The sequence below is a fragment of the Thunnus albacares genome, chromosome 13, assembly GCF_914725855.1.
Source record: "Thunnus albacares chromosome 13, fThuAlb1.1, whole genome shotgun sequence".
NCBI classification, from domain to species: domain Eukaryota; kingdom Metazoa; phylum Chordata; class Actinopteri; order Scombriformes; family Scombridae; genus Thunnus; species Thunnus albacares.
In genome coordinates this window covers 1,890,125-1,908,298 of record NC_058118.1, presented here as the reverse complement: position 1 = coordinate 1,908,298, position 18,174 = coordinate 1,890,125, and the positions used below count along the sequence as shown (strand labels likewise).

The window sequence follows — 18,174 nt, the reverse complement described above, 5'->3', positions numbered from 1 at the left end:
TTACCTCTGGTGTCACCATCAGGTTGACATTTCTGTTTTTTAGTTAAATCTTTCACCAACTATTGGATGGATTGTTGTGAAATTTGGTACACACATTCATGTTCCCCACAGGACGAATCATACTGATTTTAATAATCCTCTGAAATTTCTTTACCATCAGATCACAATGTCAATCTTGCCAATATTTTGATTTATCTATTTAACAGGGGTTTTTTGTTTTGTTTTGTTTTGTTTTACACTGTGACAAGACAAAATTCTTTTTTCTTGTCTATTTTTTTAAAACCTTTTTATCGGGTTTTGCGTAATTATACATTTGTATCAAAAACAAATACAATTGCCATTTCTAATGTTCCATCAAGACCCGTGTTTTTATAAAGACATAAGCATCGAAACACACTAGACCCGGAACAGTAAAACACACACACACACACACCAACAGCGGAACACACAATCAAACTGGAGAACAAAAAACAACAAAAACACAGAATAATGGTGATGCTAAATAGCATTTCCTCAACAAAGACCACGCCATTTGTGCAGTATTTAAAAGAATAGTTTATTGGGATTGGCAAGAAGATTTGGGAGGAATTAAATAAGTGTCAATTGCGGTGGGATGATTGGGGTAGAGGAGAGGGACGAAGAGGGTCAACCGCCAGGGGACGAACAGGAACCGAAGGTTGGTCAAGGTCAGGTACGATGGGATGATAGGGAATGAGGGGAGGGATGAAAGGGGTCGATTGGATGGGGATGAACAGGGGGCCAGTTGGAGTTGAGATTTGGCTGGAGCATCTAGGAACCGGGGGGGGGGGGGGGGGGGGGGGGGGGTCGAGACTCAGGGTGGAGACACGTCTCAATGAGCTTCATCATCCCTGAGTGGTTCCTATAATGAAAGAGGGAGAAGGAGAATTACTGAGATGGAAGTATCGACCCTAACACGCATGTCTTTGATGGTGGGAAGACACCGGAGCACCTGGCAGACCTGGTCAGGACCTGGGACAGCCAGGGTTCAAACCCAGGAGGACCTTCTTGCAGTGCTAGCCACCATGCTGATGATTTCATCCATTCTTGCCTTCCCATAAATGTACACTGGACCAAAAAAAAACAAGATTAAACGAATTAAAATATTTTAAGTATGTTTGAAAAGATGAAAATATGTAGTACTAGTTAGGGGAGACTAAACTACAAGGACCCTGTACTGTTCACTTGAAGGTGACTAAAAATACAATTTCCTCAAACATATCAAAGTGTATCCTAACTTATACAAATGTGTGTTGACTCTTTAACTTAAAGTTAATGAAACATGCTTTTTTATCTCAACATTGGAACAGAGACAGATATTCAGACAGATATCAAAAACACAAATCATTATATTCACATGATTAAATCATTAGTAGTGTACATACCTAACGCAGTCTGTACTTCTTTGAGCTGAACAGCAGGCTCTATCGCTAGCTCTCTTTGATTTTTCTGTACAAGCATTAGATTTAGGTTGTATTTTGGTTTGGCAAAATAACAGAAGAAAACCTTGAAAACGACATTTTTTGTATGAACTTTGGTATTATCATATTGCATATTAAGGTTTCTTAAACCAATGTAGGCGTTCAATTTTATGCTAAATAAAATATGACCCTCTAAACATCTCTCTTTCTGTCAGTTTAAATTCAGTGTTTTGTCATCAGATCAAATAATATGTTTGTGATATATGTTTGAAAAAGACTGCGACATATCATGCAAAGATAATAATGCAGCAGCAGTGTGCAGGTGTAGTTTCACTTGTGAAGGTGGAGGCAGGTTAAATGACTCACACTCATGAAAAGAGCATACAGTAACCTGACTGACAGTGGCTAAAAAGCTCTTGTGGTAAAAGACTTTACCAGAATTATCAAATGACGTGTAAATAAAACTTGTAGCAATATACTGTAGTGGTTTCACTGCAATGCTGTAGATGTAGTGTAACTGTATTTTCCTACATGAGCAGCGATGCAATGGAATCTTCTAAATTCAGTCTACCACCTCTTTACTTTGACCACTTTTATGCTAATGTTATCATTATATCACATGATACTACTAACTTTAAAAGCACATGGTCAATAATGAGTTTTTGACTATATGATTGATGTTTGTCTGTATTGGTCAAACTATGCCAATGATCGGTGTTGGGGGTGATGCATTAGAGCACTCGGATTACTTTTTTTCTGTAATGAGTAACATAACACACTAGTTTTGCAATTCAAGTAATCAGTTATTTAGTTACATTTTCAAATAAGCAATCTGTTACCTTACCGTATTGCTTGATGTTCACTGTGGCTGGAACTCAAGCAGAAAGATGATGTCACGAGAAACAGGCATTTCATGGCACGTATTTGAAAAGAAGGTGGATTTGGATGGATTAAAGGGCCCCAAATTCTATTTGGTATCTTATTCCAAACAATATCTTTAGAAAACTGGGTAGTCTTTATTTGATATATCACCAAATTGCCTTTAAAATATCTAAACTTTATCAACAGGCCCTCCTAGCTTGGAATTTATGTTACATACATAACTTTTCCCCTCACAAAACTATCATATGGAATACTGGAGACATTACTGATGAAAAAAATCTATCTTTAAGCAAAATTGGGTTGATAAAGGTATGATTTATGTAAGTGATCTCTTTGATACCAGCGGTTTATTGTTCAGTTATGAGTGATGCCTTCTTATTAAAACCTTTCCTGTAACAAGAAGAGAATTTAATTATGTAATGAAAGTGATTCCTAATGGTCTATTACATCTAATGAAAAGTCATGTTCAATATCAAGAAACACTGAGGATAGAAACCCTTTTGATGATAAATGGTATTGACATTATGAATACTGGATGCAACAATAAACATATGTGTAGCACATTCTATGAAAGAAGGAAAATTACTCCCAGAGGAAAAGCTTTTTTGGAACATTTTTATGGGTACTGAGTGGCAGAGAGCATGGCTATTATTACTATATAAATTCTGGATTAACAATACGATTAAAGAAGTACACGTCACGCATTTTACACAATATATATGAACAAATCTATATTTCTACAATTTTTTAGATACTGAAAACAAATATAATTTTTACAACAATGAACCAGAATCTTCTTATCTTACATTCAGTATACATTCAGTTACTGTTTGGTCTTGAATGGAAGATTATATAATGTGTAAAACTAATCATAATATTAAAATTGAGTGTGAAATGTCATTACACATTTTGAACATGATAAATGTAACATTGAATTCATAGTAAACTTATTGATTCTACATGGTAAATGTCACATACATAAATGAAAAACAAAAAGTTTCCCCCAATTTTACTGGATTTGTATGTGAATGTATGTGATGACAAGTGTATTTATCCCAGCTTCTTCTTAAAGTATATTTAGTTATTCATTTATTTACTTTATTTCATTTTATATTCTTTTTTCTTTGTGCACCATTACGTTGAGTAAATGTCGTACTGTTTTGTGTATTTTAATGTTTACTAAATAAAGTTTGTACAAAGGGATAGACAAAAGTTTGTTACCAACACTACAGCGCCCTCTAGCCCTTACACTGGAGGGAATCTACTAACCATACACAGAACCTCAGTCATGGTACAAAATGCATTATTTCACAACAGTAAACTGTAAACTATGTGAAGAACACAACTTAGATATATGTCCATAAACACATCGCCTCAACACGCTTAACATATTTCCTTTCTATTGTTGCTGCATGTCAAAAAAGGGAGAAAATCTCTGACGCATGCGCACTGTTTCTTTTCTGTTTCTGCACCTAATCCTGCTGGTTGGCGGGTAAACTGCGAGCTAGTGGAAGGTGTCCTGCAGTTGTATCAGTGCGCGTGTGCGTCTCAACTAGCGAGATGACAGAGAGGACAACCTGTATGTGGAAGTATTTGCATTAATACGCAAGGAAACGCAAAGGGGTTTTCATTGTTGGTAAATTCAAGTAATTCAAAAGTAGTCTAACGAGTTACTTTTAAGAGTAGGTAACGCTGCAACGTAACGAATTACTTTTCAATGGCAATAATGTTGTAATGTAACGAGTTACTTTAAAAAGTAGCGTTATCCAACACTGCTAAAATGATAATGCCCATATTGAGTTTACCAGTCCTGGTAGGCTCTTACAGTCAATTTGATAAAAAAACAAAAAACAACAACCATATTTTCATCTCTAATGAATTATTCAAGAAACAATGAGAATGATTTGCTCTGTGAAAGAGTTGCCTCCACTTATATGCCCCACCTATACATTGTGTAAAGCCCTAGAACTTTCTCCAGCTATGTCCGACTCTGATCTCTTTTATTCTAAGAGATTTTTTTTTTAAACAGTTGTCAAGTTTTAGCCAATCAGAGGAGCTTTAAGGGCACGCGCAGACTGATCCAGAATGTGCTGGAAGCTCACTGCTGTTCTGCAAGCTGATTGGCTCAAATGTCGTTGACGGGCTTGTACAGAAACAGTGCGGCCGGCATCTTCTGCCTGTATGTAATTGTTGGAGGAGAGAGTCAGCCTGCAGCAGCCCCATAGGTCACAGCATCATCACCAGGTAGGACGAGGATATCTCTCACACGGCTTATGCATTGTTGCCAGTTAACCCTTCTATGTGCCAAATACCCTATCACTGACAACACGTTTTCTGTTCTATGGGTGGTATGTGGTACCAAATAATAAATTAATGGTGACACTAGTAATGTTTTTATTTCTATCATATCACTACAGTATTCATTTGGTCTATATTTCTTGGTATTTCTTATGTAGACTATATGTTTATCTTCATACTCTTATCACAGAAAATACTGAATTAAAAAGTAGATCTTTTGTAGATATTCACAGCTGCAGTGATGTTACTTTTGAGAATACTTGGCTCAGGGTGTCAGTCTTACCAACGCATGTAACTTTGCACATATATGTCTGTCAGTCACAGGCGGTGGGGGGAGGGAGGTGTGAGCGCCTGTCTCACCCAGATGGTCCTGAGATCAGCAGCTTGAATAGCACTTTTCAGCCTGATGCTGCAGAACGTGGTGTGGTGCTGGATCCTGCAGGCTGCGCAATCCTGCACTGCACAACAAACACATTTTATTCAAAGTATTAAGCGAACAAATGTGGAATATGTGATGCAGGGAGACTGAATGATCTATGTGACTTAAGACTTTTACAAATGGACTTTTTAAACAGTTGCCTAGACCCACTCTATACTTTTTCTGTTCAGACTATAGAGTGTTTGTACAGCTTAACTTGGCTGCTGTCCACTGACATCTGATCTGTGGCAGTGTGTTTATCCTGTGACAGTCTACACCTGAAAGGTGACACGAGCCATCACAATTAGATGTGAAGAAAATTCAGGCAGATGTTGTGCTCTCTAAAATAATAAAGTATAAAGTTTTAAACAATGACATTCATACAATAATAATTCTGTTCAAACTGAAATTTATTTGAATTGATTTTTTTTAGAAGGAGAGGATATCTCATTAAAAATTTGACATATTGTAAGATATGATTAAACCTAAAATTAGTTGATTAACATATGCAGACTTTACAGGCTTGTTTATTTTGATGTCATTGCCCCCTGCTGGAATAACATTAACTATTAATTGTTTTACTTTTACAGAATAGTTTTACTTTCTCAGAGAAATCATGTCCAAAGGGGCAGCAGTTGGTATCGATCTTGGGACCACCTACTCCTGTGTTGGTGTGTTCCAGCATGGCAAAGTTGAAATTATTGCCAACGACCAGGGCAACAGGACCACACCCAGCTATGTGGCCTTCACAGATTCTGAGAGGCTGATCGGAGATGCAGCCAAGAACCAGGTTGCCATGAACCCCACCAACACAGTCTTTGGTAAGGTTACAGCAAAGTGAAGTGATATGTGTCATGAAATATTAATTTATCCACATGGTCTTGTGCAGTGTGCAGTGTTGTGCTGTCACTGCTAGAACACTGGCAGCACAACACTGCAATATGATGGGAAAATAAACTTGGATCTGAACAAGCAGCAGATACAAATATTTTTTTTATTCTTTGATGGGGATTGCAGATGCTAAACGTTTGATTGGCAGACGATTTGAAGACACAGTAGTTCAGTCTGACATGAAGCACTGGCCATTCAATGTAATCAGTGATAGTGGACGCCCCAAAGTGGAGGTCGAATACAAAGGCGAAACCAAAACCTTCTACCCAGAGGAGATCTCCTCCATGGTGCTGACAAAGATGAAGGAGATTGCTGAAGCCTACCTCGGGAAGGTAAGTTCACATAATATAACTACATTATATACAATACAATGTACTTAAAACTTCTCTTTTCATGTTTTTTAGTCTGTGTCGAATGCCGTTATCACTGTACCTGCATACTTCAATGACTCGCAACGTCAAGCAACCAAGGATGCTGGAACTATCTCTGGTCTAAATGTGTTGAGAATCATTAATGAGCCCACTGCAGCAGCTATTGCTTATGGCTTGGACAAGAAGGTAAGATTTAAGTCAGTTGTGGTTGTATCATGTTTTAAATCCACCAGTAAAACTGTGCTCAAACTTTTCTTGTTTCCAGGTTGGGTCTGAGAGGAACGTACTCATCTTTGATCTCGGTGGTGGCACCTTCGATGTGTCCATTTTGACCATTGAGGATGGTATCTTCGAGGTCAAGTCAACTGCTGGTGATACTCATCTTGGTGGGGAAGACTTCGACAACCGCATGGTCAACCACTTCATCGCAGAGTTCAAGCGCAAGTACAAGAAGGACATCAGCGACAACAAGAGAGCTGTCCGTCGTCTCCGTACCGCCTGTGAGAGGGCAAAGCGTACCCTGTCTTCCAGCACCCAGGCCAGCATCGAAATCGACTCTCTGTATGAGGGAGTTGACTTCTACACCTCCATCACCAGGGCTCGCTTTGAGGAGCTCAACGCTGACCTCTTCCGTGGCACCCTGGACCCTGTGGAGAAGTCACTCCGTGATGCCAAGATGGACAAAGGGCAGATCCATGACATCGTCTTGGTCGGCGGCTCCACCCGTATCCCAAAGATCCAGAAGCTGCTGCAGGATTTCTTCAATGGCAAGGAGCTTAACAAGAGCATCAACCCCGATGAAGCTGTCGCCTATGGAGCTGGTAGGTGTCTAGCTTCTCAACCAAGCATATCCACCTACTAGATATAATTTTTGACTGAGAATGTTTTTTTGTCCAATGGCTAAAATGAAAAATGTGCACTGCCTGTCCCATTCAAAGTCTAACACTCAAAGTCACACTTCCAGTACCAGTCAGAAGTTTGGACACACCTTCCTATTCACTTGAATGAGAAAGTGTGTCCAGACTTTTGACTAGTATTGTATTTACAGCTGTGCAGGCTGCCATTCTGTGCGGTGACAAGTCTGAGAATGTCCAGGACTTGCTGCTTCTGGATGTCACCCCTCTGTCACTGGGTATTGAGACAGCTGGAGGTGTCATGACTGTTTTGATCAAGCGTAACACCACCATTCCTACCAAGCAGACCCAGACCTTCACCACCTACTCTGACAACCAGCCTGGTGTGCTTATCCAGGTGAGGACACTAGAGGATATGATTCAATTTTTGTGGAATTCACTGTTCTAGCAGAGGTCACGTCATTATCCAGTGCATTTCTGGGATGTTTGAGTAGCTGAAGTGACATTGCATACTTAATACCCCACAGGTTTATGAAGGTGAGCGTGCCATGACGAAGGACAACAACCTTCTGGGCAAGTTTGAGCTGACAGGCATCCCTCCTGCTCCTCGTGGTGTTCCCCAGATCGAGGTGACGTTTGATATTGATGCCAATGGAATCCTCAATGTCTCTGCAGTCGATAAGAGCACTGGCAAGGAGAACAAGATCACCATCACCAATGACAAGGGTACAAAAACGAATAAAAACACTGCTCAACTCAAATACAGCAATAGTGTTATTCAAACAATGGATGATTAAATGCTTATCTTGTCTGTTTTATGAAAGGTCGTCTCAGCAAGGAGGATATTGAACGCATGGTTCAGGAAGCTGAGAAGTACAAGGCAGAGGATGACGTCCAGCGTGACAAGGTGTCTGCTAAGAATGGCCTGGAGTCTTATGCTTTCAACATGAAGTCCACAGTGGAGGATGAGAAGCTTGCTGGCAAAATCAGTGATGACGACAAGCAGAAGATTCTGGACAAGTGCAACGAGGTTATCAGCTGGCTTGACAAGAACCAGGTAAGAATTGATGTTGACCTATGAAAGCAATTCATTTATGGAAAACAACATGATTAACATGTTTTTCCTCTCCACTTTCCTGTTATTATACATATTAATGGTCCATAAATTAATATGTTTTTGTGAAAGAAAAGATTTTGTTGATTTGTTGCCACATATACACAATATTTGCTTTAAAACTTAACTTAATTTCTTCAATCAAGGATCAATCAAGGGTTAACTCTGCTATTCTGAAGTTGTGAGTGGGTAATTTAGTAGGACATAAGCAGACAGATTGTATCTGGCTGTCTGTGACTTGAGATCTGATCACAGTACAAGTAAGACCACATTCAGAGATGATCCAGCAGATGTGATCACATTCAGACTGCAATGCAAAGGTGTGTGTTATCACACTACACATAAATACCTTTCCTTATTTACATTAGATACAGATTGATTTGTAACTCCAAATATGAGTGGGTCCGGGACTAACAACATAGATATTTCATTCATGTCATCACAGAATGGTGATGTCATGCTGAGAAGTACACTAGTGTTTCGTCAGGCTGTATTATCCTCACCAGTGTTGCAACACTAACAGAGTTAAAAATGAATTTATTTAACATTTAAACTGTCAAGTAATTCCTACAGAATATGAAAAAACATGACTTCATTTCCTTGTACTAGACTGCAGAGAAGGATGAATATGAGCATCAGCAACAGGAGCTGGAGAAGGTGTGCAACCCCATCATCACCAAGCTGTACCAGAGTGCTGGTGGCGTGCCAGGTGGGATGCCTGGTGGGATGCCAGGCAGCTTCCCCGGAGCTGGTGGAGCTCCTACCGGCGGAGGATCCTCCGGACCAACCATTGAGGAAGTTGATTAATCACTTTGTCTGTGTCCCCTTCATATCCCTGAATAATAACCCAGCATGAACATTCCCAGAGACCTAACATTTAATAGAAACACTGTCTGTGCATTTTAAGTCACTTTTGAACCCAGAATAATAAATGATGCCTAAGCCATGTATCTTGTATCTTGCTTATTGCTTGCTTGTATAACACACATATTTGTCAGGTGGATTTGAATTCACTGTGAACATCTTTGCACCAGTAAGGAACATTTTGAGGAGATAAATGTTGTGAATTTGGATCTAGAAATGGGAATATTTTTACTTTAGTATCAATGAGCCCTCCTGCAATGAAAATGAAGTTTAAATTTTGCTGCAGTATCACATGACTTTGAGGTTTTTAGCAACAACATATTAGCAAATAACCTATTAATAAATAAATTACATAATTAACAATAGCATTACCATTACTGCATCTCTGTCTGTAGCCAGTGTATCTCCAAATAACTTAAATGTATTTCTTCTTTTCTATGATATAATTTGAAATTGAGGTTAATATCTTGATAAATTAGTAGATATGTGGATGAGTTTCCTTCACTGCAGAGGTCAGCAAAGAGGAATTTTGCTGCAACAAAGGTGAAAAGTGTTTTCCAGCATTGAGTTTCCCATCAACTCTGAGGGCTGTGCTCTCTGAGCTGTGAAGTGTGAATATTTCTTGTGTTTTCCTTTCAGTATCACACTATTATCATTTATACAGTACCCACTGAAAAGCTCTTAGTCTTAGCATTTTCATCTCCTTGTCTAGAGATTTTGGTTCATCTCAAAATTTAAAAAGGTAAAACAAAGTTAAAAGATGCATGAATATGTAGAAAATAACAGCACTGAGACCATCACACCCAAATCATCATCCTCAGACAGAGAGGAGCTAAAGAATAATTGTTCCAAGACAATAAAATGTTCACTAATTTCATTGGAGAGCAATCCAACATCCAGACAGAATCAATGGCTTGTTTGGATTGACATTCCAAGTCATGTTTGACCTTACATTTCAATGAGGTAAAATAAAAATAACAATAGGGTCTTCGCCCTTTGGGCTCAGGCCCTAAATACCCTCTATCAACTACAGAATAATTATCCACCAATTAGATGAAATGTGGTGGAAATATATTTTCAAAACTAGCTCTAACAACCTCCAAAGGGCTCCTAACATCTGCTGTAGCAGTAAAACTGAATTTTAACTACCATTATGGACCTAAATCTTGAGCTAAACATTAATTCCTAACACATTATGAAAGAAGGAACTGTGATAGTAAACCTTCCTGAAGCACATTAACTGAACCTTAGGTATAAAGTGCGAGAATAAGAATATTTCTTATTCAAATGCTAAACAGCACCACTACAAATCCCAGACAGGCTGCAGGCCGTTATGCGCCTCTGTGCCATTAGTGCTCTGACAAAGACCCACTGCAAAGTCCCCGGATGTCAACAACAGAAATACAGACTGAATGTATTCGCCCTGTGCCAAAAGGCAACAGCACATTTATTGAAACATGACATAAACAATACACAAATTTTGCACGTTTTGTAGCAGCACTGCGAAAATAAAACACCCCCTCCCCTCCCTTCAGAATTGGTCCATATTAAGAACTGCTCTTTTTCCCATAGCCTTCATCATCCCGAGCCTTCAGAAAGCGCCTCCATTTTCCAGAGCCAAGAACACAACACTGGCGACGGAGCAGTCTATGAATAGTCCCGATGAGAAGCGAGTGTATGTTTTCATTGTAGAAACAGCAACACCAAACACGGTCCCCTATTTGTTTATCCAAAAACGAATACTGATATGAAAAAGTGGCTGGCTCTGAGGTAAGCCTCTTGTCCCGGCTGTTTCCGGGCCTGCAGTCTTTTTACTTGCTCTTGGCCGGTTTCTCCGTCTTCTTGGGGAGGAGGACAGCCTGGATGTTGGGCAGCACTCCTCCCTGCGCGATGGTTACACCTCCCAACAGCTTGTTCAGCTCCTCGTCGTTGCGCACAGCCAGCTGGAGGTGCCGGGGGATGATCCTGGTCTTCTTGTTGTCTCTGGCCGCGTTGCCCGCCAGCTCCAGGATCTCAGCGGTCAGATACTCCAGCACGGCCGCCAGATACACCGGGGCCCCGGCGCCGACGCGCTCCGCATAGTTGCCCTTGCGCAGTAGCCTGTGGACTCGACCCACCGGGAACTGGAGTCCGGCCCGGGAGGAGCGGGACTTGGCCTTAGCTCGGGCTTTGCCTCCGGTTTTCCCTCTGCCAGACATGATCGTTAAAAAATTGTTTGTGATCGAGAGGGAACGGTGCAGACACGGTGGACGTACGAGCTTGGACCTTTACGTAATGTATGTGTGCGTGAAGGAATATAAACCACACAGGCTTCTCCGATTGGTCGGGTGAAACTGAAACGCACGAGCCAATGGCGCAGCGCGTCCTCCGGTAATGACTGTCCTCTGGGGAAGGATGCTCCAATCGCAGAGAAGGAATGGCACACTCTCATTTACACAGCCACGTTATAAGTACGGGACTGGTGATGGGGCGGTATCCTGAGCTGTGTGTCTTGTTGCTCTCCTCCTGACGTTTGCACGAAAGCGAAAATGCCTGATCCTGCGAAATCAGCCCCTGCGCCTAAGAAGGGCTCCAAAAAGGCCGTGACCAAAACCCAGAAGAAAGGAGACAAAAAGCGTCGCAAGACCAGGAAAGAGAGCTACGCCATTTATGTGTACAAGGTGCTGAAGCAGGTGCACCCAGACACGGGGATCTCCTCCAAGGCCATGGGCATCATGAACTCGTTTGTCAACGACATCTTCGAGCGCATCGCAGGAGAAGCGTCGCGCCTGGCGCACTACAACAAACGCTCCACCATCACCTCCAGGGAGATCCAGACCGCTGTCCGCCTTCTGCTGCCTGGCGAGCTGGCCAAGCACGCCGTGTCCGAGGGCACCAAGGCCGTCACCAAGTACACCAGCTCCAAATAGAGGCGGACAGAGGCTCGACACAGGGGAACAACAGTCACCAAATCACCACCAAGCCGATTCTTAAACCCCCTCCACTGTGTCGGCTGTTTGTGTTTTTGCACCATTGCCGGTTTTCGAGGAGAATGAATGCCAATTTAACCCAGGACTTATGTTGAATGTCTCGAGATTCATTGGAACTGTAGCCTGCCATTTTGTTTTAACTCAGTGTTTCGTTATTTCTCAGCTGTGTGACGTTTTTAAAAAAAAATAATTTAATAAATTCAGAACGAATGTAAGTCGGTGTTCTTAAACTGTGGACGTGTGCTTTGCTTTGCACCATTTTTAATACAGATTTGTATACATGCACCTTAAAAATATCAACAAAAGAACCTATTGTATGTAATGGCACAGTCGAAGCCAACATTGTGAGATTAAAGCTGTGACTTACTATCAGTGAGTAGTTTGTTTTTACCTGTGGTCTGATGATGGATCATTTTTTCATCAATTAGTGACAGTAGGTGGAAAACATGTTTGGAAGAACTGGAATAGGGCGACACCAAACGGTAGTTGGAGAGTCCAGTTGATGGTTAGAGTGCAGGCGTTCACTCCGCTAGTGCAGAGCTAGTACTCTGCCAATTAAACTCAAATCCCAGCAGTCGATCTGGTGTGGACTCAGATAGCCTCAACAGGCTCCTGTTGAATGGGAGCTGAAGGTTCTGCAATTTTCTTCAAATATCTTTCAAACTAAACACTAGGAATAAAAGTGACAATTAACTGAATGAGTTGTGGAGTTTAATGCCTGTTCCAACATACTAACCTTTACTGGGTTACACATACAAATCTAAATGTAAAAACTATACGTAAAAATGTAATTTGAATATTATTACTGTTCAATGCATTTTATTTTATAACTTGATCATATGTTTTGTTCTTAAAATCTAAATACGCAAAGTTACTATAGCTGTCACATAAATAAAGCAGAGGGAAAAGTGATATGTATTAAATATTTATATTATAAAATACGTTAGCTTAATACTTTACAATAATGTACACAAAATTGTGTGTAGTTACTAAGGAACAAGTGAGGAACGAATCAGGAACGACCTGGTAATTGATGAATCATTAATGAGTACTTCCCTAATAATTCCTAATGGAGAACTATATAGTAGATGATGAGTTACTAGAGAACAGACTGGGAGATCCTATATTAATGAATCATTAGGTCATGATATGTTTATGAATATCTGTGAATCATCATACTGACCACTTTCTTCATGGGTCGTTCCTGATTAACTCTGAACCAGCTGCTGAGCAGCACAAAACCAGTAACTACTCATTCATTACTAATTAATTAAACATTATTTACTGTTTTGTGTGCACCCCAAGTTAAGTGGTACATCATACTGAGTAGTTATTTAATGTCAGGGAGTAAGTTAATCTTCAAAAAGATATTCCCTCATTTGGTGTTTTGATGCTGGTGGTGGAGAACACTGTGTAACACATCAGTCCAAATCTCCCATAGATGTTCTTTTGGGTTGCGATCTGGTGACTGCAAAGGCCATAGTATATGATTCACCCCTGTATACCCCTGCTGATGAACCTCCTGTCATCACTGCTGTCCAGGAGTGTTTTATCATCAGCCAGGATGAACCAGCAGAGCAGCCAGCACATCGTCTAGAACCAGATTCTGCTGCTGTCTCACCTCCTCCATCATCTCTGACCAGTCCAGGCCAAAATGAGGATGAAGGGTGGATATTGTTAATGTTTCTGTTCAGTATAGTACATTCTCTGTTGTATTGCAATCAGATTCACTTATTGTGAGCTAAGGCAACATAAGATGAAGACATCATCAAACAGGAGGTAGGAGTTGGATTCATTGAATTTTATAGAACAGCATGGTCTTTATAAAGGTGGAAGTTGTAATTTATGCCAATGAGATGTCCAAAAAAATCATATACTGGATTCTTGGGGTGAATAGTGATATTTGAGCGATCTAAAAATCCAATGATGATATAACACTTTTGAGTATCCATTCAATTTCATCAGGAAATTTGACAAAGATGTGGACTCAGCTGGACATTTTTGCTCACAATCTGAAAATGAGCAAAGTGAAAACATTTTTTAGGAATTTTATGGTTTTACATCGCAACATCTTTTACATTGTACATGCAATGTGCTCATTGAATCAGGGTGACACTGATCATTATTCAGTTCATGTTGGGTTGAAAAAGCACTGATGTTATGTTGGTCATGGTCGTCATGTTCATTCACACACCATGAGTCACTGACTAACATAGTACAAGTTAATGTGCTGTAATTCCTGCAGATCTCATGACTCCTGACAGCTACAGTGTGCTGCTTTGTGACCAAACCACAGGCTAGGAAGGGAGGAAACATTAGACTACTTCAAAAAGATTTTTATATCTTCTGATATATGTGAAAAAAAATTCTAAACAGCGTCTTGAGTACACAGAATTTCAGCATTATTTCTTGTCAATTGTATCACTTTTAAGATTCTGACCTCTTTGACCTCCTAAATTGAATCCAGATGTTATTAAAGGATGTTCATAACCTTTATCTCTAATAGTATCCAGATATGACAGAGTTTTAATCTTCGGTGATTTTAATATCCATGTTTTCTGTCCCACTTCTTCTCCTCTTGCCAACGTTTTTATTAATTTGACTTTTAACTTTGCGCAGTAAGTCAGTGGGAACACTCTTGATCTGGTGCCTTTCATTAAGCATAACAACTTGCTCTCTGGAATTTACAGACTACATCACAGGGACACAAACAGTAGGTAATGGTGGGGAGATAATGGTGATGTAATCATGAAGTAGAGGGGCTACTTAGTAACTACTACTGGTATGATGTATGATTAATTGAAGGCGCATAAAAATAATTTAAAAATGTTTAAGTAATGAGTAATTAATGAGTAGTGTAAATAGGTACTGTTTTGTGTCACTCAGTGTCTGGATCAGAGTTAATCAGGAAGGACATGAAGAAAGTGGGGAGTATGACCGATTTACGGATAATTATGAACTAATTATTACCATTACATGACCTGATTTACTAATATAGTATCTCCCAGTCTGTTCTATAGTAACTAATCAGGTTTTTCTTCAATTGGGAATTAGGTATTGTAAAGTGTTACCTATAATATTTCCCTCTGATAAAATAAAAGAATTAAATAGTATTCAAGTACAGTCCCTTATAAAAAAAAAATACTAGAGTAAATTCATTTAGTTACATTCCACCACTGCACAGCAGATATTTTGACACGTCACGGCAGGAAAAGCACAGGTGTGGAATTAATAAGCATGCTGGCTCACTGGCATGGTTGACTGGGACACTTGAACAGAACAGAAGCACCCTTAATGTCAATGGTCTCTGTGCTTTTCCTACTTGAACAAGTCAAAATGTCTGCCATGACAAAAGTCTAATTGTCTCAGTGAGAAATCAAAGTACTGGCTAAGTAGCTGTGTAGCAATAACAAAGCTACTTTTGTTATAATCTTGTGTGTAATAAAGAACTGTGATACTTTTAAGATTCAGTGATTGACTGGTGAGGAGGTGTGTTAAAGGTATACTATGCAGGATTTTCCTAAAAAACAATGTATAGACTCATGCAAAAATAATGCTTCTAAATCATCACGTATGACACATTAGAAGTGTGTGGTGGTATATGTATCTGCAGAGACCCTGCCTTCTGCCTGTATTTGCTTAGTTTCTTGTTATTTTGCTGTGTTCGGGACACTTATGGGTGTCAACCTTTGGGCAGTGGGTGTGTAGCCCCCAGCCAATAACAGCATGCAGGGTGTGAGGTTGGGACTCGTAGCGTAGCAACCCGGTTACATCACTGTCTCCTTCTCTCTCCTCTGCTCCACTCTGCTCTCTGTCTCTGTGTCATGGATGTATGTGTGATATATGTGTGTCTGTTTGACCGAGGGCAGGGCTGAGCTACACACACGCAGAGCAGAGAGGCCACAGCGAACAGGATGAAGCTCTGAATTCACAACGAATCTGGCAACGCGGCACCTTCCCGTAGAGTTGTGCAGAGCTGTGGGTGTGTTTATTTGTGCTTTAGAACGTAACCTCTATGAAACAATCAGAAAATAATGTTTATTTATCTGACTCACAGCTTTGTTCTCAACAGCACTGCTTGCTCTCTTCATTCACTCTCTAGCTCGCTCAACCGCTGCTCTCTCAGCTCGCTCTGGTGTCATTGAGCCGAGGAGGAGGGGCCAACTTTGAATGGTGTATTTACAAACAACAACCCACAACTCCTGCATAATATGACTTTAAGTTTTGTATGTGTACAAATTATGAATATCATTGAACTCACAACACAACACCAAGAAGTTCTAAAACATTAAGCATGAAAAAGAAGGATCTGCAGACGTTAGTCCAAGGTCCAGATACACAGGAAGCTCCATAAATACAACATATCATCAAAAAAGAGGATAAATCAATACAGAAACCAGGATATCCACTGATATTAGGCACACAGAAGAGTGAAATTACTCCATAAAAGAACAGAGGCATGGAGGAAGTTTGACTTTAAAACCATCATCAGGTAATAAATACCAGGTGTGCCAGCTGATTGCTCAGTTCCATCAATTAGGTTGATGATGTCACAAACTAAGCTGTCAGTAACAACACGTTACAGCACACTTGAAACTAATGACACTGCAAACCAAACAATAATTGCCCATATGACATAGCCATTGCTATACTGAATGTGTCATTGTCAAAGGGGTGGACACAAAAACAGGAACACCTTAACAATGATGGAATTCAGTTAAGTAGCCAATAAATCCAAAATCATAAGCAGATTCTATTTTTTGTTTTGTTTTTTACATGGTGTCAACACTGAGGTCATGTCCTCTGTAGTTTTGATGGGAATCTGTGGGTTTTAGCAACTTGCTTTACATTCTACAGTTAAAAACTTTTTTAGGCTATATTTAAACTCAGCAGTTAGGCCAACACAATAAATAAATAACAGATTCTGTATTTCTTATTCAAAACGTAATTCCCGTGTAGGCCAGGCTTCAAAATAGTATTCAGGCTATTAAACTAGAATTTAGAAAATGGTAATGCTTTATTTACAGGTCCAACAAAGTTCTCAAACCATTATTTAATTTAGAGCTTAGTTAGTTATAAGTAGTTATTCATTTCCAAAGGAAATTTGCACACAACTAATTGAATAAATGAAAAATCCAAATAATTGAAAATTTTAGAGATGAGGCTTGATGGAGGACTTGGAGCTCAGTACTTTAAACCCAATGCTGTAGCCACATCAGACCCTGTGGTATGATCTGAGGTTCACAGACAGTGATGGGATTTTATTCCAAGTATTGTTAATAGAGCAGGCCATGTGATTAAGGACATGGGTGGCATATATTGGTGGCGAATATTCAACAAAAGCAGAGCAGGATCTTTGTGATACCATGCAGGTCTTGTTACTGTAGTGTACAATAAAATGAGCAGCTTCAGTCAGGAATTAACTGAATATTAAGGTTGTTGTGCCCTTAGGTGATGGAAAAAGACACCAAAAAGAAAGGATGATGGGCGAGGAATATAACTTTAACTTCTTCCATCCATACAGTCAATGAAAAACACATACTGAAGCAGGTTCAGTATGCTGAAGAAATCTGCTGTGAGCTCTTTTCTACATTACAATACTGTCACTTTTCAAAAATGGATAAAATGTTGCAACACAAAAACCTGGATTGTTTCACAGTAAAAACCACATATATTGAGGGTGATATTAGATATGAATACAGCAGCTGCTCCAGTTTTGAATGAGCCAAACATGATTCACGAGTGAGGAATTTCACGTGACATAGAAATATCCATACCTCACCATGATTTCCTCCCCTTAAGCTTTAGCGGCCAGGATTAAGAAAAAGTAGATCTAAGAGGTTACCTGTGGCTAATAACCCACTCAGATACACTTATGGCGGCTGAATGGGAAAAAGGGCAGACAGGACACCTACTTAATGCTAAGCTCCATGTAAGCTCATCTTCAGTCTATTGTGGTCTCAGGGTTCCTGGAGGGGATCTGGGGGGGAGTCATGGTTCAGGTGACAGTTGTAGGAGGTTTTGTTTGGCAGGGTGTGCCTCATTCTCCAAGTCAGACATAGTGCGCCGGAGAC

At 40.0% G+C, this 18,174-nt stretch overlaps 3 protein-coding genes and 1 long non-coding RNA gene across 5 annotated transcripts; 2 read left to right on the top strand and 2 right to left on the bottom strand.

The window, feature by feature from the left end:
* Positions 1-4,701: 4,701 nt before the first annotated feature.
* On the bottom strand, positions 4,702-13,107 carry LOC122994808. Its single transcript, XR_006406661.1, has 2 exons — positions 12,492-13,107; positions 4,702-5,077 (listed from the first exon to the last, which is right to left on the bottom strand). It is a non-coding gene; the product is annotated as an uncharacterized LOC122994808 (long non-coding RNA).
* On the top strand, positions 5,639-9,089 carry LOC122994805 (heat shock cognate 71 kDa protein-like). 2 transcript variants are annotated; one of them, XM_044369538.1, is made up of 8 exons: positions 5,639-5,858; positions 6,055-6,260; positions 6,333-6,485; positions 6,565-7,120; positions 7,348-7,550; positions 7,681-7,879; positions 7,978-8,210; positions 8,877-9,089. In XM_044369538.1, exons 1-8 carry the CDS (start codon positions 5,654-5,656, stop codon positions 9,072-9,074), a joined length of 1,953 nt encoding a protein of 650 aa, XP_044225473.1. In that variant the 5' UTR covers positions 5,639-5,653; the 3' UTR covers positions 9,075-9,089. The 2 variants fall into 2 exon arrangements, with proteins under 2 accessions (XP_044225473.1, XP_044225472.1); XM_044369537.1 differs by lacking the exon at positions 5,639-5,858 and having other exon boundaries at positions 6,093-6,260; positions 8,511-8,905.
* On the bottom strand, positions 10,545-11,419 carry LOC122994806 (histone H2A). The gene has a single exon (XM_044369539.1). It carries the CDS (start codon positions 11,327-11,329, stop codon positions 10,943-10,945), a length of 387 nt encoding a protein of 128 aa, XP_044225474.1. The 5' UTR covers positions 11,330-11,419; the 3' UTR covers positions 10,545-10,942.
* Positions 11,562-12,472, top strand: LOC122994807 (histone H2B 3). Its single transcript, XM_044369541.1, has one exon. It carries the CDS (start codon positions 11,660-11,662, stop codon positions 12,038-12,040), a length of 381 nt encoding a protein of 126 aa, XP_044225476.1. The 5' UTR covers positions 11,562-11,659; the 3' UTR covers positions 12,041-12,472.
* Positions 13,108-18,174: the final 5,067 nt, after the last annotated feature.

Bases quoted from the DNA above. Each gene is read 5' to 3' on its own strand.
- LOC122994807 (XM_044369541.1), top strand. From the start codon at position 11,660: ATGCCTGATCCTGCGAAATCAGCCCCTGCGCCTAAGAAGGGCTCCAAA.
- LOC122994805 (XM_044369538.1), top strand. From the start codon at position 5,654: ATGTCCAAAGGGGCAGCAGTTGGTATCGATCTTGGGACCACCTACTCC. The intron at 7,121-7,347 runs GTAGGTGTCTAG...TTGTATTTACAG, and splicing joins AGCTGTCGCCTATGGAGCTG to CTGTGCAGGCTGCCATTCTG. The intron at 7,880-7,977 runs GTACAAAAACGA...GTTTTATGAAAG, and splicing joins CACCATCACCAATGACAAGG to GTCGTCTCAGCAAGGAGGAT.
- LOC122994806 (XM_044369539.1), bottom strand. From the start codon at position 11,329: ATGTCTGGCAGAGGGAAAACCGGAGGCAAAGCCCGAGCTAAGGCCAAG.